General features: G+C 33.6%; 1 protein-coding gene across 2 annotated transcripts in view; it reads right to left on the reverse strand.

Moving 5' to 3' along the window:
- Positions 1-26,573, reverse strand: part of Alcam (activated leukocyte cell adhesion molecule) — a 192,941-nt gene that overhangs the window by 51,112 nt on the left and 115,256 nt on the right. For both annotated transcript variants that reach the window (XM_027943260.3, XM_027943259.3), the window contains exon 2: positions 1,374-1,474. In XM_027943260.3, the coding sequence (XP_027799061.1) occupies positions 1,374-1,474 (101 nt within the window). The remainder of the gene's footprint in view (positions 1-1,373; positions 1,475-26,573) is intronic.

Consider the following 26,573-nt stretch of genomic DNA (forward strand, 5'->3'; position numbering starts at 1 on the left):
ATAAAAATGAGTTACTAAGCTACTAAGCTTATCTTGGAGTCCAAAAGTTTTAACTTCTTAAATATCTGAATACATTAATAATATTCCTCCTAAATCTTTTAGTTTTATCACAGGGTTATAGTGCAAATCTTTGCCTTCAATCATTCCTTCATTATGGGATATATGTTAGTTTCTATATTCATTCCTTTATGTAATAAATAATAATTATTAATATTTTAGTACTTAATTACATAGCTGGTACTTTATTTGGGCTTTCTACACAGTAATTAATTGACTTAATGTTCATAACAACCCTGTAAGTTAAAGTGCAGTATTAGTCTCATTTACAGATTAGATAATGAAAGTAGGGTTTGGTTAGATAACTTTCAAGGTCTCTACTGATAAAGCTGAGAGCTGAGCTCAGCAGCCTGGTTTCTTTATGATAATACTTGATAATGGTGAGATAACTCTCCTATGGCAGGCCCTGTGGCAGATGCTAATGAAGAGGTGGAGAGAGTGGAGTTGGGAGGAGTGAACAGGGCCTGTGATCTCCATTCACTGGGAGCTGTGATGGCGAGAAACTGGCCTATCCTATCATGTTTTCTTTCACTTTTTCCACACCGTCCACTTGTCTTTCAGGTGCTCATGTTAAATTAGAGCATGTGTACTACAGGTACTGATCAAGTCTGACTTCGGAGCACACAGTACCTTAAATGCAACTGATGGGTTTGCCAGAGCTTTCCACTTCACTAACAATTTCAAATTTGCCATTCTTGATTGGTTTCTAATTCTGCTGTGCCAGCTCAGTTTAGGTGAAAAATACTCCCTGGATTACAGTTAGATTTTTCCATGATAAGAGAAAATATTTTTCACTTGATTCCATTTATTTTGACAGTGAATTTGATTCAGCAGGTGAATTATATGGTAGACACCCATGCTGTTAGATTATTGGGGATGCTAATAAATATTGTCTTTATAAGCCTGGACTTCACATTTCCATATTTATAGGAAACTGCAAATATCTGAAAGTCACCTATAGTGAACTGCACAATAGAGGAAGATCTAGGGAAGTGGTGTGCTGCCTTGCCTTCCTTTCCTTTCTCATGGCCTTTACACAAGCAAAATTGGGTGGGACTTTGCATCCCTACAGTCTTGAGAGCTTACTTTCACAAGAAATCACCACACGCCAAGCACTAGTAAGTATTCTGATGTGAATTACTTCATGTAGTCCTCACCATAACATAACAAGGAAGATATTATTTCACTTCATAATGAAAAAATAGAGTTTATTTCACTTGCCCAAAATTCCATGGGGAGTATATGGTAGACCTGTATACTCCATGAAACCATAAAACAGGAAGCAATTAAGCAGTTCCCAGATAGGTCACACTTACATATTTCCATTTGCCAAACATGAGGTTCTGAGGTACATCGAGTCGGCAAGGCATGATAATGGTATCTCCATAGGCTGAGTTTACAGTATACCATCCAAGGCCTTTAGATAAAAGGAAAAAAGAGAAAGAGATTTCAAGTGTTTTCTTGAAGTTATAACATAGGAACATAGTAGAATTGCTATGGGACTGTACAATAATTAACATGTTCAAAATTCTCAAAACTAGCTTTAAATATATTTGTATTTCTCAGTTAAAAATATTATCTTCTGGGAAATTAAAAAAAAACCTATTAACTGCTCAAAAGTAGTTATACTCCACTTATGTATAATGTGTCAAAATGCATTCTACTGTCATATATAACTACTTAGAATTAAAAAAAAAACAAAACACTGAGAAGTAACACATATAACACAACTCAATTTTGTTTCTGTGTGGGCAAATGAACATAAAAATGACTTATTTGGTAGTAATATAGATTGAAATGCCATCTTTAATTTTATTTTTCCATAAAATAATAATATGGTAAAAATTCATAGTATGAAAATTTTTCATAGATAGCATTATAAATAAATTAATTAGCTGCATTTTGGGTAGACAATCCAATTTAAAACACAATTTGCTGGTTTGGTATAGGAAACTTCCTAGTTTTATTTAATATTTTATTAAAAATGATAAATAATTAAAATGTGGAAAAGCAATTTTTTTCATTGAAGTGTAAAATACTATTCACATCTGTATATATTCATGAAGTTTTAAAAAACTTCAACTACTTATAAACATAGACAAGTACCACAGGATCTCTCTCATGTGTAGAAGCTAGAAAGGTCAAACTGAAAGTGGAAAAGTATTTACTCAAGACTGGAAGGGGGAGGGAGTTGCAGGAAACTGGATAATGGGCATCAAAACATGGGTCAGAGAAGTAGGTTCTAGTGTTCTATGGTATAGGAGGGTGCAGTTTATGTTATCCTGTTATGTGTTTTATGGAAACCTAGAAGAAAGGAGGTTAAAGACTCCAAACATAAAGAAATAGTGAAACAGAAATACAAATTACCCCGATTTGATCAGTGCATACTATGTACATGTATTGAAATACCACACTATAAAATACCACAAAAAATACCACACCATAAATTTGTATAAATCTTATGTGTTAATTAAAAAGCAAAGCCCTCAGATGTCATTATGTTGACCATCATAGTTAGCAAAAACCTCATATAATTTTAAGTTTATTTTGTTTAAAATTGACTTTAAGATGTAACTTTTACCATTAATTATCTATTAACATATGTCTTAATTAAGTATGAAGTATGAAGGGGCTGTTTTAAACTAGAGAAAGAAATAATATTTTTTCCACCAGGTGGTGCTAAAGGGCAAAGCTAAGGCAATCTGCAGCACATAAATAAAACCATCTGAGAACTTTCTAAAGAAACAGGACTGGATAGATGCAATCTTCCACTATTATCCATCAATCACAGTGGACACAAAATTTCATAACATTAACATTAGTTTAAAAAACTATTTTATAATTATATCAATTGAGGTTTATACTTCTTTAACTAATTTGTCCCAGTGAACAAAAACGCAAGCTATAGGAACATATTTCACGCAAATATGCAGCATAACAACTGATTTTCATGAATTTTTTTTGCCATTGTTAAGATATAGAATACATAATACAGAAAACAGGGATATGTCTTCAGTTGATTTGAGACAAGGTGTATTCTTGTTTATCGTATGTTCTGTATCATAATAAAAAAAAGTGCCTCCATAATTTCTAATTGTTTTGTGTTCTCAACACTGTAATTCCTTTTAACTTTAAACCACCAAAAAAAGCAGAAGACTGTAAACAAAAATTGGTCACTTTGGCCTTGTTAAAATAAAAATAATGACAGTTTATTTATTAAATTTTATTAAATTATTTATTCACTTAGATGCTGAGGCTCATACCCAGGGCTTCCACATTCTAGGCAAGCACTCTGCCATCCCCAGTCCTAATAATTCAGGTTTAGAAATGTGGTCACAGACAGGCAAATTAAGAACATTTAGGAAATGGCTGTATTTCACATTACAGGACTTGTTTTCTATGATATTGGCCTCCTATTTTGGAATTTCCAGCATGTGTTTTCAGGTTGGTCATGCACTACACAGGCAGGTCTGCCAAACTGAGGGAACCACTGTGTGATTTCATATTTTGCTTCTTTCATCTGTTTGTAGTAAGGTACTTGGATATGTAATCACTTTAAGATTAATTGTCTATGTACCTTGTAGAAGCATGTGCTTCTCTAATCATCTCCCTTCATAAAAGGATGCCTTCCTTTGACAACGGATGGTGTTTCAATGAGTGTCCAAGGAGTGTTTTACAAAGCTTAGATACCAATTAGGTGAATCCTTTGCAAGGAAAAGCGACATTTTATAAAGTTCCATACCCAAATTTTAATGCTTTGTTCATTCTCAGACAATTTTTCCTTTTCCCTTTCTTATAGAACTTTAATGTGCTCTATATACACTACCTTTTAAAACAGGTTTTAAAGCTGCTTGAATTTCAAATACATAATGCATTTTTAGCATGATGAAAGCACAATTCCAACTGGGAAGGGACTGTATGTTTTTAATCTTTGCATCTCCAGGAAAAATGCGTGGTATTTAATGGGCTCCTAACGAAATGTTTTCTCATTTGAATATTGTGGAGTCTTTTGCATTTTGGTTATCAAATGACATCTTTGAAAATCATGGAGACATTGCTAACTGGAACTTTGAGAATTCTTTTCCTTTCCACATACACTAAAGGCTGTCAAATGTTCTCCCAGATCTGTAGGGGATTAGTGGAATTAGTTCTGGGATGGCGCTCTCTGACTAGAGGAAAAACATGGATAGAACTATGGACAGCAGGAAAATAAGCCTAAAGTTACAGACAGAAGTCCTGCTCACAGACCGGGGGCAGAATAAATGATAAGTTGGGTGGAATTTGGAGCTACAATCATGCTTATATTAGAATCAATTTTCAACTTTCTGTAGTCATCAACTTTTCTGGTAGGAGCAAACTTACTCTCAGGTTTATCTGATAGAAAGATTAAAGGCTTGCATCTGTTGGAGAGCTGACATCTCTAACCCCTAAGGGATAAAATGGTTACAAAGACCATGGTGATTTGGAGATGAATTAGCGCTCTAATTTCTAGAGATGTCTTAATCTTTGAGATGCAGTGCCAGGAAGACCCAAAGTACCTGTCAACCCAAATGATTCTGTTTACGCTTTTCACAGAAGAAAGAGCTTTTTATCTTTGAATTACCAAATCTGAAAATTAAGTGTAGCTTACTAGAATTCCCCTGCAATTTTCTCCCAGTAATATTAGTTGGTTAAATTATTCATGGCTTTGAAGTCTATAGATTATTGGGTACTGTTGCAGAAACAGAAGGCCTATGATGTCCTTTCTTGAAGAGGCTGAATGTAGAATGTAAACCAAATGTGTGTCTGTGCAATACAAGCTACGACTGTGCATGTGTGTCACAGGACATTTTAATTGGTTTAGAACCTTCTGTATTAAATGTATTCTGTATATTAAGGCATTTTTACAAAGTAGTATTACCATTGCTATCAATATGTCTAGACATAAAATAATACATAATATGTTCAAATTTGAGAAGCAGTATGTAATTATTTAAGTGGTTTTAAAATAAAGGCCTATTAACCAAAGATAAAGAGCCATATGCTTAGGATACATAGAAGAATTGTGTGGAAATATAATGAAGTAATCAAAGGATTAAAAAAATATTTTCACCAAATAATTATGACATATGGGATCTCAGGCAAGTGACCATAAAATGCAAGCTACTTATAGTCATGCACTGTGTAACAGAAACTATTTATTTATTTATTTTAATATATATATTTTTTAGTTGTAGTTGGACATAATACCTTTATTTTATTTATTTATTTTTATGTGTGCTGAGGATTGAACTCAGCACCTCACACTTGCTAAGCAAGTGTTCTACTGCTGAGCTACAACCCCAGCCCAGAAAAAAAAAAAAAGTTTTTTAAAGCACCAAAAACAGACTGGCAAAATTTGGGAGTTAAGAGAACATATTCTATTCATAGTTGAAATAACAAAAAATGTAATATTTCTGACCATTCATGACAAATGATTTTTTTCAATAGAAACCAGTTGTCAAGTTCAGAGAAATCATTATATTTGCATTGCTGACATATGCACAGGTGAAATGGGATAGTTTAAAATTCACAAGCTGCTCCCACATATCAAGCAGAAGAGTAAACAGTACAGAAAATAGGATGAGAATTAGATAAGTCTACTTTTACATGCTGTAATTTAGCATAGTTAATTATTATTTATTGCATTGATACTTTCATACTGCCACCATCCTTAAAAGCATTATTGGAGCTCTATAGCTCTGCTGGGTGCTGTAAGAGGGTTAAATGCCATTACGATCTGTTTAGAGCTCATGACATTAGAATTAAATTCTAGTTTCTCAGAAATTTCAGAGACTTATTTGCACAAATTAATTGCTAGGGAAGGAGTAGATATAAATGAGAAGTTTATTATTAGATATTACTTTCATATTTATTTGACTAATTTTGATAGGCAAATATTCTAATATTCCTACTTGCTTTATTAATGAATAAGGATATGTACAATTCTAATTGAATACAACTGGAATAAAAAATGCGAACATCTTGTAACATCAGTGTACAGCAGTGTTTCTTGACTTGGTCACTACTGATATTTTAAGCTGAATTTCTCTGTCCTGTGAGGGGGCTGCACTGTGGATTAGGATGGTTAGCAACATCCCTGCTACCCGTTAGATGACAGTACTGCCCTTCACCATTATGACAATCAAAATCTTCAAACATAGGAAGCAAGATTGGCACTCAGACCCCATCTGCAGAGAGTCACTAGTTTAAACCTTCAACTATTGCCATCTTACATTCCATAAAACTGTGGTTTCCAAATCTTTGTGCAGGACTAAATAATTACAAATGGAGGAACAGGGGCAGACATGGTATATAACAATAACTGGATACTATAAAATTTGTTTACCTTACAGAAACGTATTATATTAAACTATAATGGGAGAATGATTGATGACTGTGGGATTTGATTCCCAATCTCTTTACAGAAATGAAAAATATTTTAGCAAATCTATTAATGTGCCATAATTGAACATAATTTTACACTCTATATGAACTTTCTTAGCTATACTTATAATATATATTTTATTTAATAGGATAAAATGTCATGTTTCTTTGTATAAAGTGAAATAGATGTCTTGAAAGTGTCAGTCAAACCTGTGCATGGAACATCCTATTTTTTAATTCCTCTTGCACTTCATTGCATTAGAGTTTAAGATTTTCATCAACATATATTTTAAGGTATATATGTGTGTTGATCCATGTGTGTGAGATATAAGAGACTATAATTCCCCATGTAATTTGGAATGAACAGTAGAAAAGAGAAGGTATTTTGGTAAACTCTAACACCATTTTTAAAAATAGAAGAATATCTTCCTTCCTTCTTTTTCTTTAACAATTTTCTTTCAACAAACTTGAGTTCTTGGAAGCTAACTTGGTCCTTTGCTACATCTGAAGTAAGGTAACACTGTTTTGAAGTTCACTTCTGCACTGCCTTTCTCAAGTGCCATATATTATAAGGCAGGTAAAAATGGGTGATGCTTACAATAGCAATTCTTTCTTTCCCCTTCCCTACAATTTCTTTACAGTTTTAAAAATGCATGACATTGGACATTTGAGATGAATGGTTGGGCCACTGTGGAATAATATCTAGAGGGAAAGGACAATCTTAGCAAACTAGAAATTAATAGTAGTACCCAAGATTATGTTTTAAGATACATGTTCTTTATTTTACTTATACAGTAGGGTTGTATAATGCTTGATTTATCTTTTTATTAGTCTTTGAATGAATGTAATAGTCTCTATATAAACAAAGTTAAAAAAATACTTTATCAGTATTTGCTTACGGTACAGAAAATTACCTTCTTGATTTACCGTTGGCTGTTCATGATACTATGAACATGGTATGGGGTGGGATAAGCCACAATTCTTCCCACTTAGTTTAGACCTCCCACATCTCTTCCTCTGTCCTTGGGCTCTTCTACTCTGGCTGAATTCCTATAGACCCCTTAAAGCCTATCTGATATATTATCTATTCATACATTTAATCATGCACCAAATATCTACTGAACACCTATTACAGAAAAAGTGTAAAGTGTACTTTGTGGAAGAAATACATAAATACTAAGGCCTTTTCAAGGAACCTATAGGAATTGGTATAAGGAACTTAATGAGTAAGTATTATAGGAATGCATAAAAAGGAATTCTAGCAATTAACCTGACAATACTGGTAAAGAACTGAAAAATAAACATTAAAAAAATTCTTTAAGGCCTGAACACTGAATTAAAGTTTCTACAGATGGGAAGGTAAGGAGCATCACAGGCAAAGCCAAGGAGACACACTTGAGTGACACTTGATTTTCTCTCATAGGGCAAACTTAATTTTTATTACAGTAATTTCTGTAGAGTAGATCTTTGATCTTCATAAGGAACATGTCCTGAAACTGGCAGCTTTCCCAAATTCATAAATGCACATAAAATTTTCTTTAATAAAATGAAATAAGTGGTTACATCTCTTTGCTTTCTCTTTATTTTCATCATCAACATCAGAATTTAGATTCCTTTTGGGGCTATTTAAGATTATAATAAAAATTTTATCCAGAATGATCAAGTACAACAAAATTGTTTCAAAGTTGTGAACCCTTATTTTTATTTTTTGAGAGGTGTTTCATGAAATTTAAATCAGAGAATGTGAAGATTCTACTAGTTAGAATTTTGTAACTTGGGATACAAAAAATGAAATTCAAGACATCTGTAAGTCTTTTAAAATTATACTTAAAACACATCTTAGATCATGGTGCACTTAAAACTTTGTTTTTGTAGAAAGTATGCCAAGATTTCATCATATTGTCAAAGATGACCTTAAAATGTACGACAACAGCGTTCAAGATTCACCCTAATTTGAATAGAACTTATGGAAGCACAATTTGTTGATATCATATATAAATATAGTAACACAATACCATCTAGCAATTCCACAACTGAGAATCTATTCTATATCAGTTTTTGCATGTATGCATATTATATGCACAGCATCATTCAAATACTGAAAAACTAGAGGAAACTAAATGTTAATTGATACAGGAATAGAATATTCTCTATGTAAACTCACTGAAAAAGAGTGAGAGCTAAATATACTTTTTTCTTTTTTCTGTATGTTTGATATTTCAAATTTTATATCATTCTTTATTCACTTATTGAGAACAAAGTGCCTGCCCCAAATCATGTTGCAGGATGGGAAATGTCAACAGTGATTCTAAAAATTGCTCTTATGGGGTTAAAACTCTAGATATATTTGTTTATTCATATATCTAAAAGTTGAATGATTTTATAAAACGTGAAAATTATCAGTTTAGTTCCTTCTCCATTCACAAAACTATACGAGTGAAAGCCCTTACATTTGACTCATTTTGAAATTTTTTGCATCGTTAAGACTGCAGTAGCTCAATAATATAAACTACAGCCTGTCCTGAGGACATTGAAAGGAACTCTATAAGATTCACTACCTTTTCCGCTGCATTTTACATTTCAGAAAACCATATACTATTCTTTTAAATTCTAGGGACTCCAGCTACAGGGTGTAGAAAGAGGTGCACAACAGTGGTTTAAAGTGAATATCTTAAATTTGTCCCCTCAAAAAGTGACTTTTGCTTTAACAATTATTTAATGGAATATAATACACATGTAAGAAAGCAAACAGATCTAGACTTATATCTGAAATGTCACTAGAAGCATTAGACTTTAGGTTTTCTTTAGCAAATAACTATCCTCACATTCTTTTGTCCTGAGGAGCTGAGATTCCCACACATTCCTCCCACAATGGGATCCCTGTGTTACCAAGTCCTCAAAATCATCATTCCTAAGAGATGAGTTTTTAGCTACACTCTGAGGTCTATGCTAGCATGCCAACACACAGGTCCTTAAGTGGTGACAAATTTAAATAACAACACATAAATATACTTCATGCTTTGTGTTTGGGTCAGGGAAAATAATGCATTCAACTAAACATTTTAAATTTTATATGCATAAAGAACAGTAATTTATATTTTGTTTCAAAGTGGACTTTCACAGTAGAAGGGAGAAGGAGACATGAGTGAATTTTTCTTTATAGTACACATTTTGCTCGTAATAAAATTGAAAAATATATGTAATTGATAACTTTCATTGATTGAAGTTCATAAATGTGACCATTTCTGCTATCATATCTCCAAATATCAAGGACTTGATACTGTGTGTTTAAGATGTTCATAGAGGGATAGTTTTCCATTCAATTAGCCAATACAATGAAAATAATCAGCAAAATAATATTTCCCTTATTCTCACATCCCCCCAATTTAATTTCTTGGATTAGTTCTTGCATTGTTTGTAACTAAACCTTGAAGATATTATTTGGAAGAAACCAAAATATGAATACTCTCCCAAGGTTAAAATAATGTAAAGGAAACATGAATATATTTAATCTGCATTACTCTGAACATTTTCTAGCATGAAAGTCCAGGTTTAACTACTTATAGAATATTAATTCTATTTAAATGGACAGAAGTTACACTTTTATGTGCATTTTGCCACATAAGTTGCATTGAAATTGTGAAGACAATTCAATTATTTGAGCAAGAAGAATAATAGCATTACAGTATTCATGAAAACACTATCAACAGGAAGGAAAGCACAGTGTTTCACAAAAGACTTTAATTGCATCATCCGAAGTAATGGAAACTTTTAGAAATTAAACAAGAGTCTGCAGAAAGAGTTCATCATTATTGTGAGATTATTAAATTTGTTTTTTTGTGAATAATTTAATGCCATGACAACAAAAAGACCTTTTGATATGAGAAAATCAAAGCTGTCCTTGATAGCACTCCCAAACCCCTAAACAACAAATTCCTAATAGCATTAATATTCCTCAAAATGACTTAGGAAAAAAAATCATAAAATTTTTAGCCAATAAGATCATTATTGTCTGAACAGATAATATCTTCCAATAATAGCTTGTGTTAATTGTATTGCTTTAGCATTTAAAGTAATAATCAACAGTATTAGAATGACAGAGAAATTTACTTTATACTTGAAGTAGCAAATATCCATGGATAATGAGTTAATTGTTAGGGCTACTGAATGATCAGAGATTTCTGCTCCTGGATTGGTTGACTGATCATGTCCTGAATGCTAGTTTCTGGTATTTTCCACATTAACATTTTCCACATTTTCACTAACTTGTTAGTGAAAAATGTTTTTATAGGTTGAAATAGCTTGTTCCTGTTTTCTTCATAAGCATCCCAATTAGCACTGTCTAGGTCTCCTGAGGATGTAGATTTGTACAATCAAACATAGTAAATAAAGGTTAAAAGCTATTTAATAAGTTTTTCCACATATTTGGTGCAGCTTACTGGCTTATTTTCAAGATGTAGATTTGTGTAAATTCCATGCTTTTAATTGACAGCTCCCAGAGGGGTTGCAATATAAGTTAAGGTCATAGGAAGAAAATTATGTTCCTATGGCATTTTTCTCCTTCTTTAAAAACCAACCTCAACTTACTAGAAAACTGAATTTGAGGAAGAAAGAGAAATACGAACATTTCTCCAATATAAATTCTCAAAACAGTTTAAAACCACAGGAAAGAGAAAACTTAAATATTAAACAGTTGTGTACACTTAGGAAATCAGTCTACTCTGTTTTATGAAGCTGACATCATTTCCCTGTCTTAGAAGATCTTGTATAGCTTCATGGACTGAATAGGCATGGAGAACCAAACCCATTATAGCCTGTCCACAATGGAAGCTCAGTGGGGTAACTCTGGGATGCATGAACTTAGACAATACTGACACCTATTAATATTTCAACAATAACTTTTCATATATTCCATTTTCCCCGACAGTCATTATTCTTAATTGATGAGTGGGAGGAAAGGTGGGAAAGAGAACAAGATAATTTAGGAAGGCACTAGAGATGAGAAATATAGGAAGCTGTATTGAAAGGTAGCTTTATCATTTCTAAAGGTGTCAGAATGGAGAAATATTACAAAGATCTGTGATATCTGCAAGTGAAGTTCCCTTCAGCTTTGAAACTTTTTCTTATTCCCAAAGGTTTAAAATCTCTCAAAATGTCATCTTACAGCATCAGAGGTCAACTATATAAGTTTTAAATGTAGTATATTTATTTATACTGCAATTTAGGAATTGGTTTAATGCCCCTCCCCTGAAGAATTCTTGGAAACCTTGCTATCATTGAACAAAAATACCCGATAAGGATATCCGGTAAATAAATGCTCCATCTTCTTTGTTTATTATTTAGGAAACAAAATTCCGTGAGTTGTAGAAAATGCAAAAATATACCTCTTGGGCTGGGGTTGTGGCTCAGTGGCACAGCGCTTGCCTCGTATGTGTGAGGCACTGGGTTCGATTCTCAGGACCACATTCACATAAATAAAATAAAGGTCCATCTACAACTAAAAAAAATGCATCTTTTAGACCCCTAACTGCAGAAAGCATGACTTCTGCATTCTTTCTATCAACAGGACTGTGTTAGAGTCACATTTCCCCTCAGTGGTTCCCAGCTAATGACAGTGCATCAGGTACACTAAAGATGGCAAGTTTGCGGGAGATCAGTTACCCCTGTGAGTGCTGACCATGGCTTACCAATTCTTTGATGCCTTGATGAACCTTCCTGAGACTGCATGACAGTCTGGGAGGCTTTTGCTCAATATTCCACTCAGGGTTACATTTACTTTGTAGTCTGATGATTTCCCAGCATCCCTAGTACCTCCTCACTTTTTTCTCACATAGGTGTTTCTCTTACTCAATTTTTGCATATTGATCCATTTGACATCTACTTCTCAGCAGGTCAGTGTGGAGAAAGGTCGAAGGAGCCCTTGTACCCTGTTAGTAATCTGAACTGGAATAGTCATCATAGAAAATAGCATGGAGGTTCCACAAAAAATGTAAAATAGAGCTACCACATAATCCATCAATCTCACCTCTAGGAGTACATTCAAAAGACATGAAATCAAGGTGGGCATGGTAGTGCACGCCTGTAATCCCAGTGGCTTGGGAGGCTGAGACAGGAGGATCGTGAGTTCAAAGCCAGCCTCAGTAAAAGCAAGGTATTAAGAAACTCAGTGAGACCCTGTCTCTAAATAAAATACAAAAAGAAGCTGAGGATATGGCTTAGTGGTCCAGGGCCCCTGATTTAAATGCCTGGAACCCCCAGCCAGAAAAAGACATGAAATCACTATTTATAATCCCATGTTCATTGCAGCATTATTCATAATATTTGAAATATGGAACCAACCTAAGAGAATTGATGGGTAAATGTATAAAGAAATTGTGGTAGATATATGTATATACATGCTGTTATTATTCGGCCTTTAAAAGGGGATCTTTCCTTGACAACACAAGTAACCTGGTGTACATGAATCTAAGTGAAATAAGCCAAACAAAGAAAGACAAATACTCACTCACTATAGTCATGTAGTGTGAATATGTCTAGATACCTAAAGTATAGCATGATAATTATAGATAATAATTCTATATTTAAAATAATGGAATACTATATTGTATATTGGAGATTTGCAGAAAGTAGATCTCATGTACTCTCATCAGACACAAAAATAGTAGTGTAAAGAGATGAGTATGTTTGCTTGCTTGACTACAATAGTAATCATTTCACTAAGTACATATTATCAAGACCTCATGTTGCACATCTTAAATATTCACAATAAAAACGAAATTGAATAAAACTAAAAATACATTAGAACAATAACTAATAATAATGGAGGTATTACAGTGTTTCATAGTTTGTAATATTCTTATACACACATTGTACATTTATTTTGCATTTGGGCTTCACAAAAGTCCTGTATGATGAGCAAAGAAACCTGCAAGATGAGCAAATATTATGACACTTCATTTTACTCGTAACAAAGTGTTCACTCTACAAAGCCAAGAGAATAAGCCAACATCATCAAGCTAGTACATGATAGAGCCATGGCTCAAAATTAATTTTTGAATCTAATTCTTACCACTATTAAATATACAGAAAATTATTTCACATTCTCAATTAATTTTATATTGTGATGTTTTAAGAATACTACTTGAAAAGTATTAAAAAGCTTTCCATGTTTAGATTTAAATATTTTAAAAAACTTATAGATGCAAGAACTTAGAAAGAAAATAAACTATTGCATTTAATCACCTTTCTTTGAATGGGATGCTATGTAGCAATTGAGCACTTATTGCCAGGAAACACAAGTCCTGCCCAAGAAAGTTCATCTAGTTAGCAACATAAAATAGAAAACCAAGAGTGCAGGTATCTTTGAGATCAGGAGGCCGATGGCTAAGAAAGGCTCTTTAAAGTGAAAAACGCACCCAGACATCAGGCAGAGTAGCCCTTTATGCATTTCTAATACCTAGAAATATAGAGGTAGCACAGTAGCTTGTCCTCCAGGAAAGTGTACTGAACAACTTAAATGACAAGATTGGTGTTCAACTCAGGTGCTTCTACCTTCAAAGCCTGCTATCTTTCCCTGTCATCAAAAATATTTCTCACAATTATGAATTTTAAATAAATTGAAAATTTATGTCCATACAAAAACATGCACAAGAATATTTATTTATCTAAACTTTGTTCATAATTGCCCAGACTGGGAAGCAACCAATTTGTCCTTTGATAAGTGAATGGGTAACAAACTAGTTCATCCAGAAATGTAATATCATTCAGAAATAAAAGGAAATTGACTAACAAGTCATAAAAAGACACAGAAGAATCTTAAATGACTATTGCTAAGTGAAAGAAGTCAATCTGAAAAGGCTATATTTGGTACAATCCTAGATATAAAACATTCTGGAAAAGGCAAAACCATGCAGAAAGTAAAAGGGTCAGAGGTTGTCAGAGGCTCAAGGAAGGAAGGAGGCATTAGATGGAACTCGGAATTTCTTTATTAGGACAGTGAAATTATTCTCATGCAATAATGTGAATATATATTATTAGATATATGTCCCAAAACATAAGAGATGTTAAAACCAAAGAGGAAAACTACTATGAACTATGGATTTTATTCAATAATAGTGAATCTATGTTGGATTATCAGTTGTAATAAATGCACTAGTCTATAGAAAGCTATTAATAATAGGGAAAACCAGGCATGGGTGGGTAGGTAGAATAAGTATGTAAGAACTCTCTATTTTCCATTCAGTTTTTCTATAAGCTTAGAACAAAACAGATAACACAATAATTGATCAAATTTTAAAACTAACATGTACAATTTCTTCAGTCTATGAACTATGTTTTATATTTAGATAGTCTCATCTAAATTCTCTTGGTTTAGCTGCAGGGAAGGACAAAAACATCTTCAAGGGAAGATTTTGGCCTTCATCAGCAAGGTGTTCCCAGTCTGTAGGCTGACTCTGCAAGTGCTGACTTTTTCAACACATCAAGACCTCTGAGGAACTGAGGGTCATGTGTGACTGTGCTGCAGGTTGGCAACTGCTGTTTTATGATTATGTATTCCACATATTCCCAGTCCCACTGAGGTGCTAATACATTTGCTTCATCTTTCCATTTAGAAGAGACAATGTCTTTGATAATTCGTTCATGGTTACTGCTTAGGCAGATAATGGCACTCAATATTCCCCTAACTGAATGTTATAATATTACCTCCTTGGCTCTGCTTTTTTTAACAACTTTTAAAAGGCAATGGTGTCATTTAGGTTAAAAAAAGTTCACTGTTCCTACACATTCAAAGAATACCAGTTTATAGACATGAGCTGTTAAGAACCCCAGCAGGGCCTCAGTTGGTGTCATATATTGTGTTGATGAATCTCATCTGCAGTCTATAATAGAAAGAACTCCTAAAGCTTCCCCCAGGAAGTGATTAATTGGAAAACCAAACAAACCAAGTAGAAAAGACTGAATTTCTGAATTTCAGACTGTGTTACTGTCTGAAACCCAATGGTAATTTTCAGGTTAGTTCCCTGTTAAGAGTCCTATAAAAATATGCTCCAAGAGAATGTTTCCAGTAACAATTCTACTTCTCAGTGTGTATAGAACAGATGATGAGAATACTTCTCAAATAAATTTTTAAAAAATGTTTTCTTCTTTATGGTTTCTGAATTGTAGGAATTCTGAACATATAAAAATGATTATTGGTACATGTTCAATCAATAAATATATAAATATATACTGAATACCTTCTGGGTAATTTGTATTCCTTCAGAGAGTTGGTCATTCAGTGATCCATAAATTTGGACATTAATTTCAAAGACTTAAAAAAATATTCTACAAAGAAAATTTCCAATAAAATTTCTTACCCTAATAGTCACCAAAGTAAATATGTATATAGTCAATGAAAATAACATTGGAATTTTACTATCACTCTTAAACTTGGTAGTTATTAGACAATGTCCAATAATATATGTGAGAAGCCATTGCAATCTATTGAAAATGGAAAAGAAAATAGATGTGCCTGAAGAACAGACAGCAAATACAAGTTAGATATTTATGTAATATTATTGATATACTAAAAACTATAAACATATGCTAAATATCAAGAGCCACAGAGTACATCCCATTTTTATTACTGATCTGTGCCAAACATATTTGGACTCAATATTTTTCATGAGAATTCTTTTCTATAAAGCTTTAGAAATTAAATTTTCTCAATCTAAAGGATGTTAATTCATGTTTATTCAAATACAACTGGTTGGATATAAAGTTCTTGCTTGGCTACAGCATGTCAGATATTAAATGAACTATCTCTTCCAAGGAGATTAAAACCAAGAAGACAGAAATGAAACTCCACTCAGTGCACAGCACTGCAGTGAAGCCATCTCTGAACTCAAACTGAATCAAGCTCTGTTACTACAAAGCTAGCTGGCTCCACAAAGTCACTTCACTGATATACACTCTTGTTTTCTACTTACAAAATTGATGATCATAATAGTAACCCACAGTGGTATTATCTCTGTGTGTATAGAACAGATGATGTTCTATAATACCAGTGGAAATAATAATAATGAATATAATAATCAGATACACACAAGTTACTTTAAAACTATTTTTCCTATTATAAGTTCTCAATAAATGTTAGTTATTATATCTTTCTGGCTTTTATTTATCAGAATAAAAGAAATTATGTATCAAATGTTGCAAGAGCAGAGGAGGGATTGGGGAATGGGGTGCAGAAGGCTTTGCCCACAAAAAGACATTTATATTGAATCTTCATGGATAATAACTTTTGTTTTCAAGTGGAGAGGAGAATGAAGGAAAATCGATGCAGAAGAAAACCCAAGTTAAAATCATATCATTGTTTGGCCATGGTGGCTGAGGATCCGTGATTGGCAACAGATGGAAATGCAGCAAAAAGGAAGTTTTGGGGGTGATACTTGGAAAACACTTAAACAGAAGATAAATAAATTTGGACTTCGTCTCACAAAAAATGTGGATGTAATAAAACGGATTTTGGTTAATTTTTAGGATGGCAGTGAAGTGGTCAAATGTTTGCTCTTGAAATTATCTTTGGCAGAAGCCTGGAGAACAACCAGTTGAAGAAGGGATGAGGGGCAGGTAACCTTGTTAGAAAATGAAAATGTTGAGAAGGTTATATCATCATAGTGAACTAGGGCATTGGGAATGAGTAAGAGGAGGACCAGTGAAAAAGAGACAGGAGCCATTTCCAAGGTGGAATCGATTTGGATTTCAGTCAGTTTGCTGCTTTCTGCAACTATAAAGTTCACATTTCCCCATGTAGCTAAGTATACTGCTCACATGAAGAACAGCTAATGCTCAGTCTCTGTGGAAGCATAACATATACTACGTGTGAAATCACACACTCACTAGGCAAATAGGAAGGCTGTCTTTTTGTGTTAGCTCTTTGGAAATGCTTGAGACTAAATAAGCAGAACAGTCCAAAGCAAATATTAACTCTGGTGGTGTTAGGTGCTGGATTTCTAAATGCAAATTGTTAATGCAAAATGCATTTTTGGCTTTAACACGTGTAAGCCCTTTTTGCTATTTACTACAAATTATAGGAAGAGAAAAACTCATAGCTAGAACATAAATGGTCCTAAAGAAATATGATTTTTTAAAGCTTTGTGCTTAACAAATAGAGCTTTGACAAAGCACAAAAGTAAAATGTAAAAAAAAAAAAATGCCTAGAATGTTGTGCTTTAGAGTCACTATAATTTTTCCTCTTTTAAATACATTTGGGACTCCAGAAGTGTTCTGAAAACAATGATGAATGAATCAAGGATCCCAAGCAAAGCTCTGATGCCAAGTGCAAAGTCATTGTGCTACTACTGTTTTAACATTCTAACTCAAAGTGACTGTGTGACTGAAGATAGTTGCCAAAGACAATTGCTACCTCTGGTTGTTAGTGAATTTTCAGTGTTGACTTGACACTCACTGCATCGCATATAGGTTGAGGGTAGAAAATTTACTTATCTTCAAAATATCTCTCTTGAAAGTTACTGGTAGCTGGAAGTTAGCAGTCTTTGGTGTTTTTATCTTTTTCCCCTACTGTACAAAGGGTAATTGAGTAAACTGTGCTTTAGTCTGCTGGGAAGTCAATCTATCCAACCAACCTGCAGCTGCTTGGCTGACAGCCTTTCTCCTGTTCAGTTGATTTTGTGTACTCTCCTTAAATGCCCTGACTCTGGGAAACAATTTCCAAAAGCATGGGCTCAAACCCCAGGACCGAGCACAACCCAGGTTGGCATTCTTGAAATGTTGCCTGCCACTGAGTTTGAAAGGTGGACAACAAGACATCTTTATTAAATATGCAGCATAGACGATCAGTTGTATAATTCACAGCTGAAAGAAAACTGGTATAGGAGAGTAGATGCACAAGTTCTTACTCCATTTTTACCTCTAAATCCTGTGACCCTGCTTTTCTGTGCCTCTGTTTATTTATGTATAATTTTATATATCAAAAAGCTCAAATATCCTTGGATTCACATTTCCCCAGTATGACAATCACAGACAGTTAATTTTCAGTCAGGATCTAAAACGCTATTATTTTTATGTTGTGCATGGCAAAAGCTTTAAAAAAAGAGATAATATGTCAGATTCCTTATATTCATTTTATAAGTTGCTGTTAGAGTTTCCAATGAATATTTTAGTAATTTGATATTGAACAAACTTTGGTTTCTAACTATTTAACTTGTGATAAATGTTTTTAGGTGTAATTTAGGCTTTCTTTAGAATGGTTACCGCTCTAAAGAATCACTCAACATTTTTATTATATTTCCTCAACATGTAATATGTTTTAAGTATCGGCATGTACCATGCTGTATATCATTCAATAGCACCATCATAATAAGCTCATGAGTCTAGCAATTATCTGCAGGAAATTCTTACTATCATTTTGTTTAAATATAGAACAAGATGAATACAATTTTCTCTCAATTACTTCTATTCTGTATAATAAAATATTAACGGCATTTCAAAACTAGAGTAATATTTCCTATATTCAAGATCATACAGATATAATGTTCCCAGTATTGGAAATCTAGCCTCTTATATGCCTTTTTGATTTTCATGTTTTAGTTCTTTTAGATGAAAAAATTTGGAGCATGCTGCATGCTCCTGTGACATCAAATCAAGTTATACGATAACATCTAACATTTTTATAGGGCTTAAAACTGCACTTTCAATGTACATCACCACTTAAAGCAAATATTATTTGGAATGTAAATGAGCCTTTCCTTGATAACTCAGTCATTTTTTATAAGCTTTTATATATATATACATACATACACACACACACACACACACACACACACTATGCTGTAGTCCCATGAAGATCTCAGGAACTATTGAAGCAAGGGATCCTTTTTGCCAGTGTACCAAAGAGCCCTGCCCTAACAGGATTTTGGAATCCCTGTGTTTTGTCTGAACCAATTTGATTATCTTTTCTGTCGCTGTTCCTGTCAATTGTCAGTCATTCTCGCTAATGATAACAGCTCCCAGTTGCACAGTACTGTAGGGCCTACAAGGCACTTTCCCATACATGGCTCCATTTTATGAACACCTCATAGTCCCTTCCCAATTTGCCTCTAAAGTGCCAGGCCTTTGAAAACGAGATAATCAAACTTAAAAAGAGATTCTATTTAAAGAGTAAACAGTTTTGAGTGAGGGGCCCAAGGAGTTTTCTTAGAATAAGGTTTAGTTTGTGGACCTTAGCATTTATTTTGGCTGCTCAGAAACTTTGTATTTACCAAGTCCTCTTAGCTGGGCTCTCAGTGATTGAGATTGACAGATAACAGGACTCTGACTTTATGAAATATTTTTGTTATAATGCTTTTGTAAGAAAATGTCTAGTAACTTAGAGACATTGTGCATTCAAATGAGAAATGACTTTAGAGATTATTTAATGCAGGTCACTCATCATTTAATGAAGGAGACTGAAGACCAGAGAATCTTAAATGTTCACATCAAAACTGAGATAAAGAAAAGATTTCTCATTTCTCCAAGCATACACTTTTTTTCTAAATAGTCTTGGTATTTTTAAGTACCACTTTACCTGGAGGATATATACCCCAAACCGCAAATGGATACCTGGAACTGTAGATAAGTACCAAATCCTGTATGTAATGTTTCTTCCTATACATACACATCTATGATAAAGTTTAATTTATAGATCAGACATACTAATAGATTAGCAATAACATAATAAAATTGAACTGTTACACTAATGTACTGTAATAACATTGTTATCTTCATTACTGTTGTGAAAAGAGTCCATTTTTAAGTAGACTGTTAGTTGAACACAAATACCATGATACCCATGCAACAAGAGCAGATCTGATAACCCAGACAGGTGCCACTTAATAAATGGGCAAGTGATACATACAGTGTGGACATGCTAGAAAATGGGATGATTCATGTTGTGAGTTGAGATAGAGTAGGGTGACCTGAGATTTCATTACCCTGTTAGAATAATATACAATTTAAAAGTTATTATTTATTTCTAAAAATTTCTATTTAATATTTTTGAAACACTTGTTCACCACAAATAACACAAACTGTGAAAAAATAAACAATAAATAAGTGGGAAGTATTGTACTGAATTTTGGAAGTTTGGCACAGATGATAAGATGAAGAGACTACATTTCAAGTGCGTGTACTGTAACATGCTATGAAGCACATAATAGAAAGATTATCTTTCCCATCATTAAGTTGTAAACATTCTATCAGTATTTGCTAGCTTCTAAAGTTGGAGAGGAAATGTTTTAAGACAGAAATTGATTTTTAAAATGTCATCTAACCACCCACAACACACAAAACTTGCATCTAGAGAATACAGAACTCTAAAAAAGGGAAAAAGAGAGGAAGGAGGGCAGAAGGCAGGAAGGAAGATTGGAAGAAAAGTTAGTCATCCTTCACGTATTAATATTAAGGAATTTGACACTTTTTTCTGTGTGCGTGTGTTTCAATAATTTTCAACTATCCTGATACAACCTATAATTAGTGTAAGGTTTAGCCAACAATTACAGTTTTCTTGCAGCAACACAAGCAACTGGCCAATTTTATTTTAAATGGTGGTGTGACTGAAAAGGCCTGTAATTTTGTCAAATATGCTATTTTCAACTAACCAACCTATTTGGCATTCAAATAAGGGTCAGCTTTGACTTGCTATCTAATTCTTGGGAGCCCAGAGTAGGAAGAAAATGGTTTCCCATTATACTCCTTTTTGCATTGTCTTATTTGTCAAAAGCCCACACAGGAACAAAAGGAAAATGGAGCAGATGTCTCAACTTATATTTAATTTTAACAAAGAACATGTATTGAAATAAAACAAATCTATGTATCTCACTTTATTAAAGTCAGAATTTTAGCTCTTTATTGCCTAACAACTTTGCTCCATGTTGTCCCTTAACAAACAAAAAGTGAAGGGGACTTTTTCCCTTGATTAGGAGAAATTGCTTTAATATTTGCAGATTGACTCTCCTGACATATTCGTGATGATTCATCTATTTAACAGAGGAGTAGGCTTCTGGAGAAGAAATTCTATTCTCAAATAACATGGGAACTATGGCGACAAACCATGTAGAACATTTAAGAAATAAACTAGGAGATTTTAATCGATATGAACCCTGAACAAAACCTGTAGAAGGACCCTGAGGAGACTGCCAAGAGGAGGTAATGCAGAGCACACTGACCTTCTACAAATAAGTTCTGAAAACAAAGAGGCTGTTAGGTAAAGTAATTTAAATAAGAGAAGAGGGCAGGTGTTATAGGAGTTTAAAGGGACCAGTGTTCATTAAGGGTATAGCAATTCCAGAAATCCAATTGCAGTTCTCCCTGAGGATTCCTAGAATTAATTGGATGTACAATGAGGGAGAATGTAGAATAAAGAGGTATTCATATTTGAATTTAAATAGTACTAGGCAAGCTGTCAGTTTTTTTTCTAGAAGTCACTTCAACTTTCTCCCCAAAGACCATGAGAAAAGTGCTTGGTTTTATTTGCCGTCCCTGCTAATGTTTACCTTACTTAATGATTTGCCTTTAAGCTCAATAGACCAATAACATCAAACAACTATCTCTCCACCCCCAGAAGATTTTAATCAATAAACAGAAATTAAATTGGTAGGTAAAGGATAGACATGAACTGATTTATAGAACACATTTTTAAGGCAAAAAAACAAGTTTCTTTTCTCTGACAAAATAGGATTAAAGGAATCCTCTATACGTGATTAGAAATAAAAAGCCATGTTAAAGTTATATGAGATTTTTGGCCTAGAGTTTGGAAAGAAATAATAAAACAAACAAATCTCTGGGTCCACATACTTTCTATATTCTCTTTTTATATATAATTTGATATTATAGTCTGATCTTTTGACTTGATGGCAAACCACCTGTAAAATTTTGGTTTCTTCTTACCTAAAGTTACCTAAATTGCTTGTAGAGTGTATGAAATACTGTACATTTAAAATAATTTTCTAGTTCTTAGAAATGGGGTCTCTTTTCTAAATGGGTTTGAAGAATTCTAATTTTCTGGCTTAAATAGTTATTTAAACATTATTTCTATTTGGTTGGTACATTTTAATCACTTTTATGAACTTGGATCTAGTAGTATTTGTAGTATTATAATTATTGCCATTCATTACCTAAAGAAAAATGAGGTAAATTGCATCCTTCCTATTCCTGAATATATACATCATTTTGAACATATATCAATTAAATAAATAAAATCCTGAAAAACATGGATATTTCTCCAAAATATTGGAGAAACTGTTTCATTCTATTTCAGTAGTTTGTGAGGGAAATAAATCTATCTGGACAAATACCTCAGGTATCATATGATATCCTACGGTGTGTTCTTGCATCGAAGAATACAATGAAGATTTAATCAAGGGTCATCTTCACTGTCAAGCTGAATTCTGTATTTGAACTTTTGTTTCATTACTAGATCATTCTGTGCCTCTCTGCAGGTTTTGATGTTGGGTTCATTTACTGCTTTCCTAAACATTCACTTGCTATTCTTTGGTACAGAGTGGAGCTCCAAGCACAAAAAACTGAACTAGAAAAACCAGAATACTACTAGAATCTTCACTGATGGAATGTAAATAATACCTTACATCACATTGGTCACATTAGAGTGAGACAGGTAAAAAATTATACTAATGAACAATTAAAAGACACAAACATCCAGCAAGCTGAAAAATATAACATGATGGTAACAGATTATCCAGTGTAAGAAAAACTGCACTTTGATTATTCTTCTCTATTTATTATTGAGACTCGAGTCTGGAATTTCTTAACACAGTAGTCAAATATTTAGTCTTCAGAAAAATTCTCAGTATATTAATATTTCCCATTTTAGTTTGTCAAAAAGTATATGACAGGGAGGCAAAATATTATCTGTGGTGGGAAAGAAAATTCACGTTTGTTCCGGCTTTGAACCCTGGCACAATGACTTCCTAGCTATGTTACCTTGAATATATTTTTAACCTCTGTATCTCTCTACTTTACAAACTACAAAATGGGAATAATTGGACCTAACTCTCATATTTAAGTAGATAATGAATGTAGGGTTATTAGTTTCGTTGACACAGGATAAGTGCTTCACAAAGGATAATCCAATCTCCGCTTTCAAACAATAAGACCCAACAAATTTTGTTGGACAACATAATGGTTCAGTGACTATATCCTCCCAATGAAAAACTAGTCCATAGCCTGCCAAGGATGAATGCTCTTGTGGTGACAGCAGTACAGGATATTTGAAACTACAAATGTCACTGCAAAGTCTTGATAGGTAATTTTTATGCTATGAAGAAAGTAGAAAATAGGGGAGCATTCAAGCACATATGTTTTTAAAGCAATTTTATTTGCTAACAATCTTTGCTGTTTTCACCAAAGTACAAAAATGAGGATAACTACAACACAACACATTTTCAAGGAAGGTATTTTCTCTGATAAAAATTACATGTATTATATATGTCAAGTTATTGTAAATTGTAGTGGTGGCCCATACAGAAATATATAACAGATTCAAAAACAAAGAGCTTAAAAGAATTCTTATCATCTTAATATCTGTGGAATGCTTCTATTCCTCTAAGACAATGAGTCCTCTGTCTAGAGAGAAGTAATTTCTTATCTTCAATATATTTGTGTTCTTTTTAAAGTTGTCTTTTATAATAAGAATCTTTTACTGTTGTTTAAAAAAATCAAGAAAACACCCTCATGGTTTTCTGGGTATAGATGAGAAGTACACTTTACACGGATTTTAAAGTTTAATCTACTAAGAACAGTTAGAAAGCAGGAATGTAGTGAAGGAAGAGATGGAAAAATTCTATTCAGTGCTTTCCATGTTTGAGGGCTAACCTTGACTATACTTTTTTCCTTACCCCTTCTTTTCTCATTCCTATACTTCCTGCCATGCACGTGCAAGTGGGCGCACACACACACACACACATTTTAACTGGACAACCAGAATATCTAACTGTACTGAACAAGTGAGAAATAATCTTATCAGGATGGAACTCTTCTATTAATAATAAATTACCTCACAATTTTACTTAAAGATAATCTTATCTTCTTCAGTCACTCTGCTCTGTTAATGTGCTTAACACCAAGAATGTCAAAAGACCTTTCAGAACATGGTGAATGAGAGGGGCATGCCAAGCAATTTCTGTGGTGACTGCCACTCCAAGTCCAGGGAACCCAAGGACATGAAGAGGGGTGCTGTAAGGTAGAATTCCATTCTCCAGTGACTGAGGAGGGTAGAAGGCTTTTTTATAAGGCTCCTTAGTGCCAGAGTTTAAATTATTAACTTTCCTTTTCCTTTTCCTTTTCCTCTTCCTCCTTTTCCCCATCTTCCTCTCTTTCTTTGCACACACAAAATAAGAAGCAAAGCTTTCTGTAAATTCTTGGAATAGAATAGGCATTTTTTGGAATAGCTATGAATCTAATTTGAATGGCATTGAGACAATGACACAGAATACTCTTATATAATGAGGATACGCTAATAGAGTTGTAGCTCTACGTAGATTGAAAGCATTGGCTATAACATTGTTCTAATTTGCAAATTTAAGATATTTTCTCTTTTATAAATGTTACTTAATGTTAAGAAATATTAGGTATTGTGGAAATTTAATACTGACATATCAATATTGCAAAAGTGTAGAAAACATTTTCTGATCACATTTGTCCTTCTCATATGTCCTCAAGCTTTTCTGGTAACAGAAAACAAACAAACAAACAAAACAAAAAACAGTGAGCATTTTAAAAATCCACATATTTCCAAAGACACTTAAAGAGAAGCTGTCAGCACTTCCACTAAGAATTTGATGCTGACAATGAATGGAGGTGTTTGGGCTTTGAGAACAACCAGTTGTTAAAAGTTATGAAAAAAATGAGAAAGACAAAGCAGAATGAATTCAAGTTTCCCTTTGTAAAATGTTTATATACAAGTTTAACTTAAGACAAATTCTGTGTCTTTATTGATTCTTTTAAGTATCACCACAACAATTCTCAGCTAATCATTTATTTGCAGCCACAGGTAGTGAATGGTATTTTGCTTTAGCTTGCCAATTTTAGATAAAAACCAGTTCTGAGTATTTTCTGGGTCAAATGTATTTCACTCTATATTTCATATATTAAGAACAACCTCAGTTTCTTCAGGCAAAAATAATTCCTAGGTATATGTGTTTGTGTGTGTGTGTGTGTTTTCCTGGGTACTGGGGATATAACCCAGGGGCAATTTACCACTGAGTTACATCCTTGGCCCTTTTTATTTTGAGACAGAGTCTCACTGATTTTCTTAGGGTCTTCCTAAGTTACTGAGGTTGGTCTCCAATTTGCCTCAGTTTCCCAAGTCAATGGGAGTATGGGAGTGCACCACAGCACCCAGGATGTATTTTTTTTTTTTTTAATTTGGTGTCTCACTCCTCTATTGTCTGAGTTTGACTCATATTTTTGGAACGAGGACTCTGTCATTCATGGACTCTTTTTCTTCGATATGCATCTTCCTATTTTATTTCTTTTGTAGAACAAAACAACTTTCACTCTCTGTATTCTACTATTTTTTATACTGAAGTGTCCTTCTTAAACTACAGTTCTCATAAAAAGTTTTCCTGCTTACAGAGAAGCAGGGATACTGGATGCCCCTAAGTGGCTTCAAGGGCTTGAGGCATCAAAGAAAAAGAAAACAAAGGGCTAAGACACTTTCTGGTTACTCCAGCTTTCTGATCACCTCAGATGATACAGAAGGAGTAGTGTTATTTTGGTGTGGAGGTTATAAAATATTCAAAGCTCCTAGGCAAAATTATCACTCTCATCCTGAATGAGTAAAAGGGAGTTAAGCATGAAGGCACCAAGGAGAAGGGAGACATTAGGGAGCTGCATAAGATAAGAAGATAAATAGGTGGAGCCTTATAAGAGTAGAGAAAAAGCATTGTTGTTGGAACAAATCAGGACAAAACCTATCTTTCTAAAGAGAGAGCAAACAAAGGCTGGGGATGCAACCCATTGGAAGAGCACTTGGCTAAGGTCAATATCCCATCCCCAGCACTGAAAGAAACAAAAAAAAAATTTAGGAGAAATTTTGTTTTCCTTCTTAGATA

This window comes from Marmota flaviventris, chromosome 8 (assembly GCF_047511675.1).
Source record: "Marmota flaviventris isolate mMarFla1 chromosome 8, mMarFla1.hap1, whole genome shotgun sequence".
Classification (NCBI taxonomy): domain Eukaryota; kingdom Metazoa; phylum Chordata; class Mammalia; order Rodentia; family Sciuridae; genus Marmota; species Marmota flaviventris.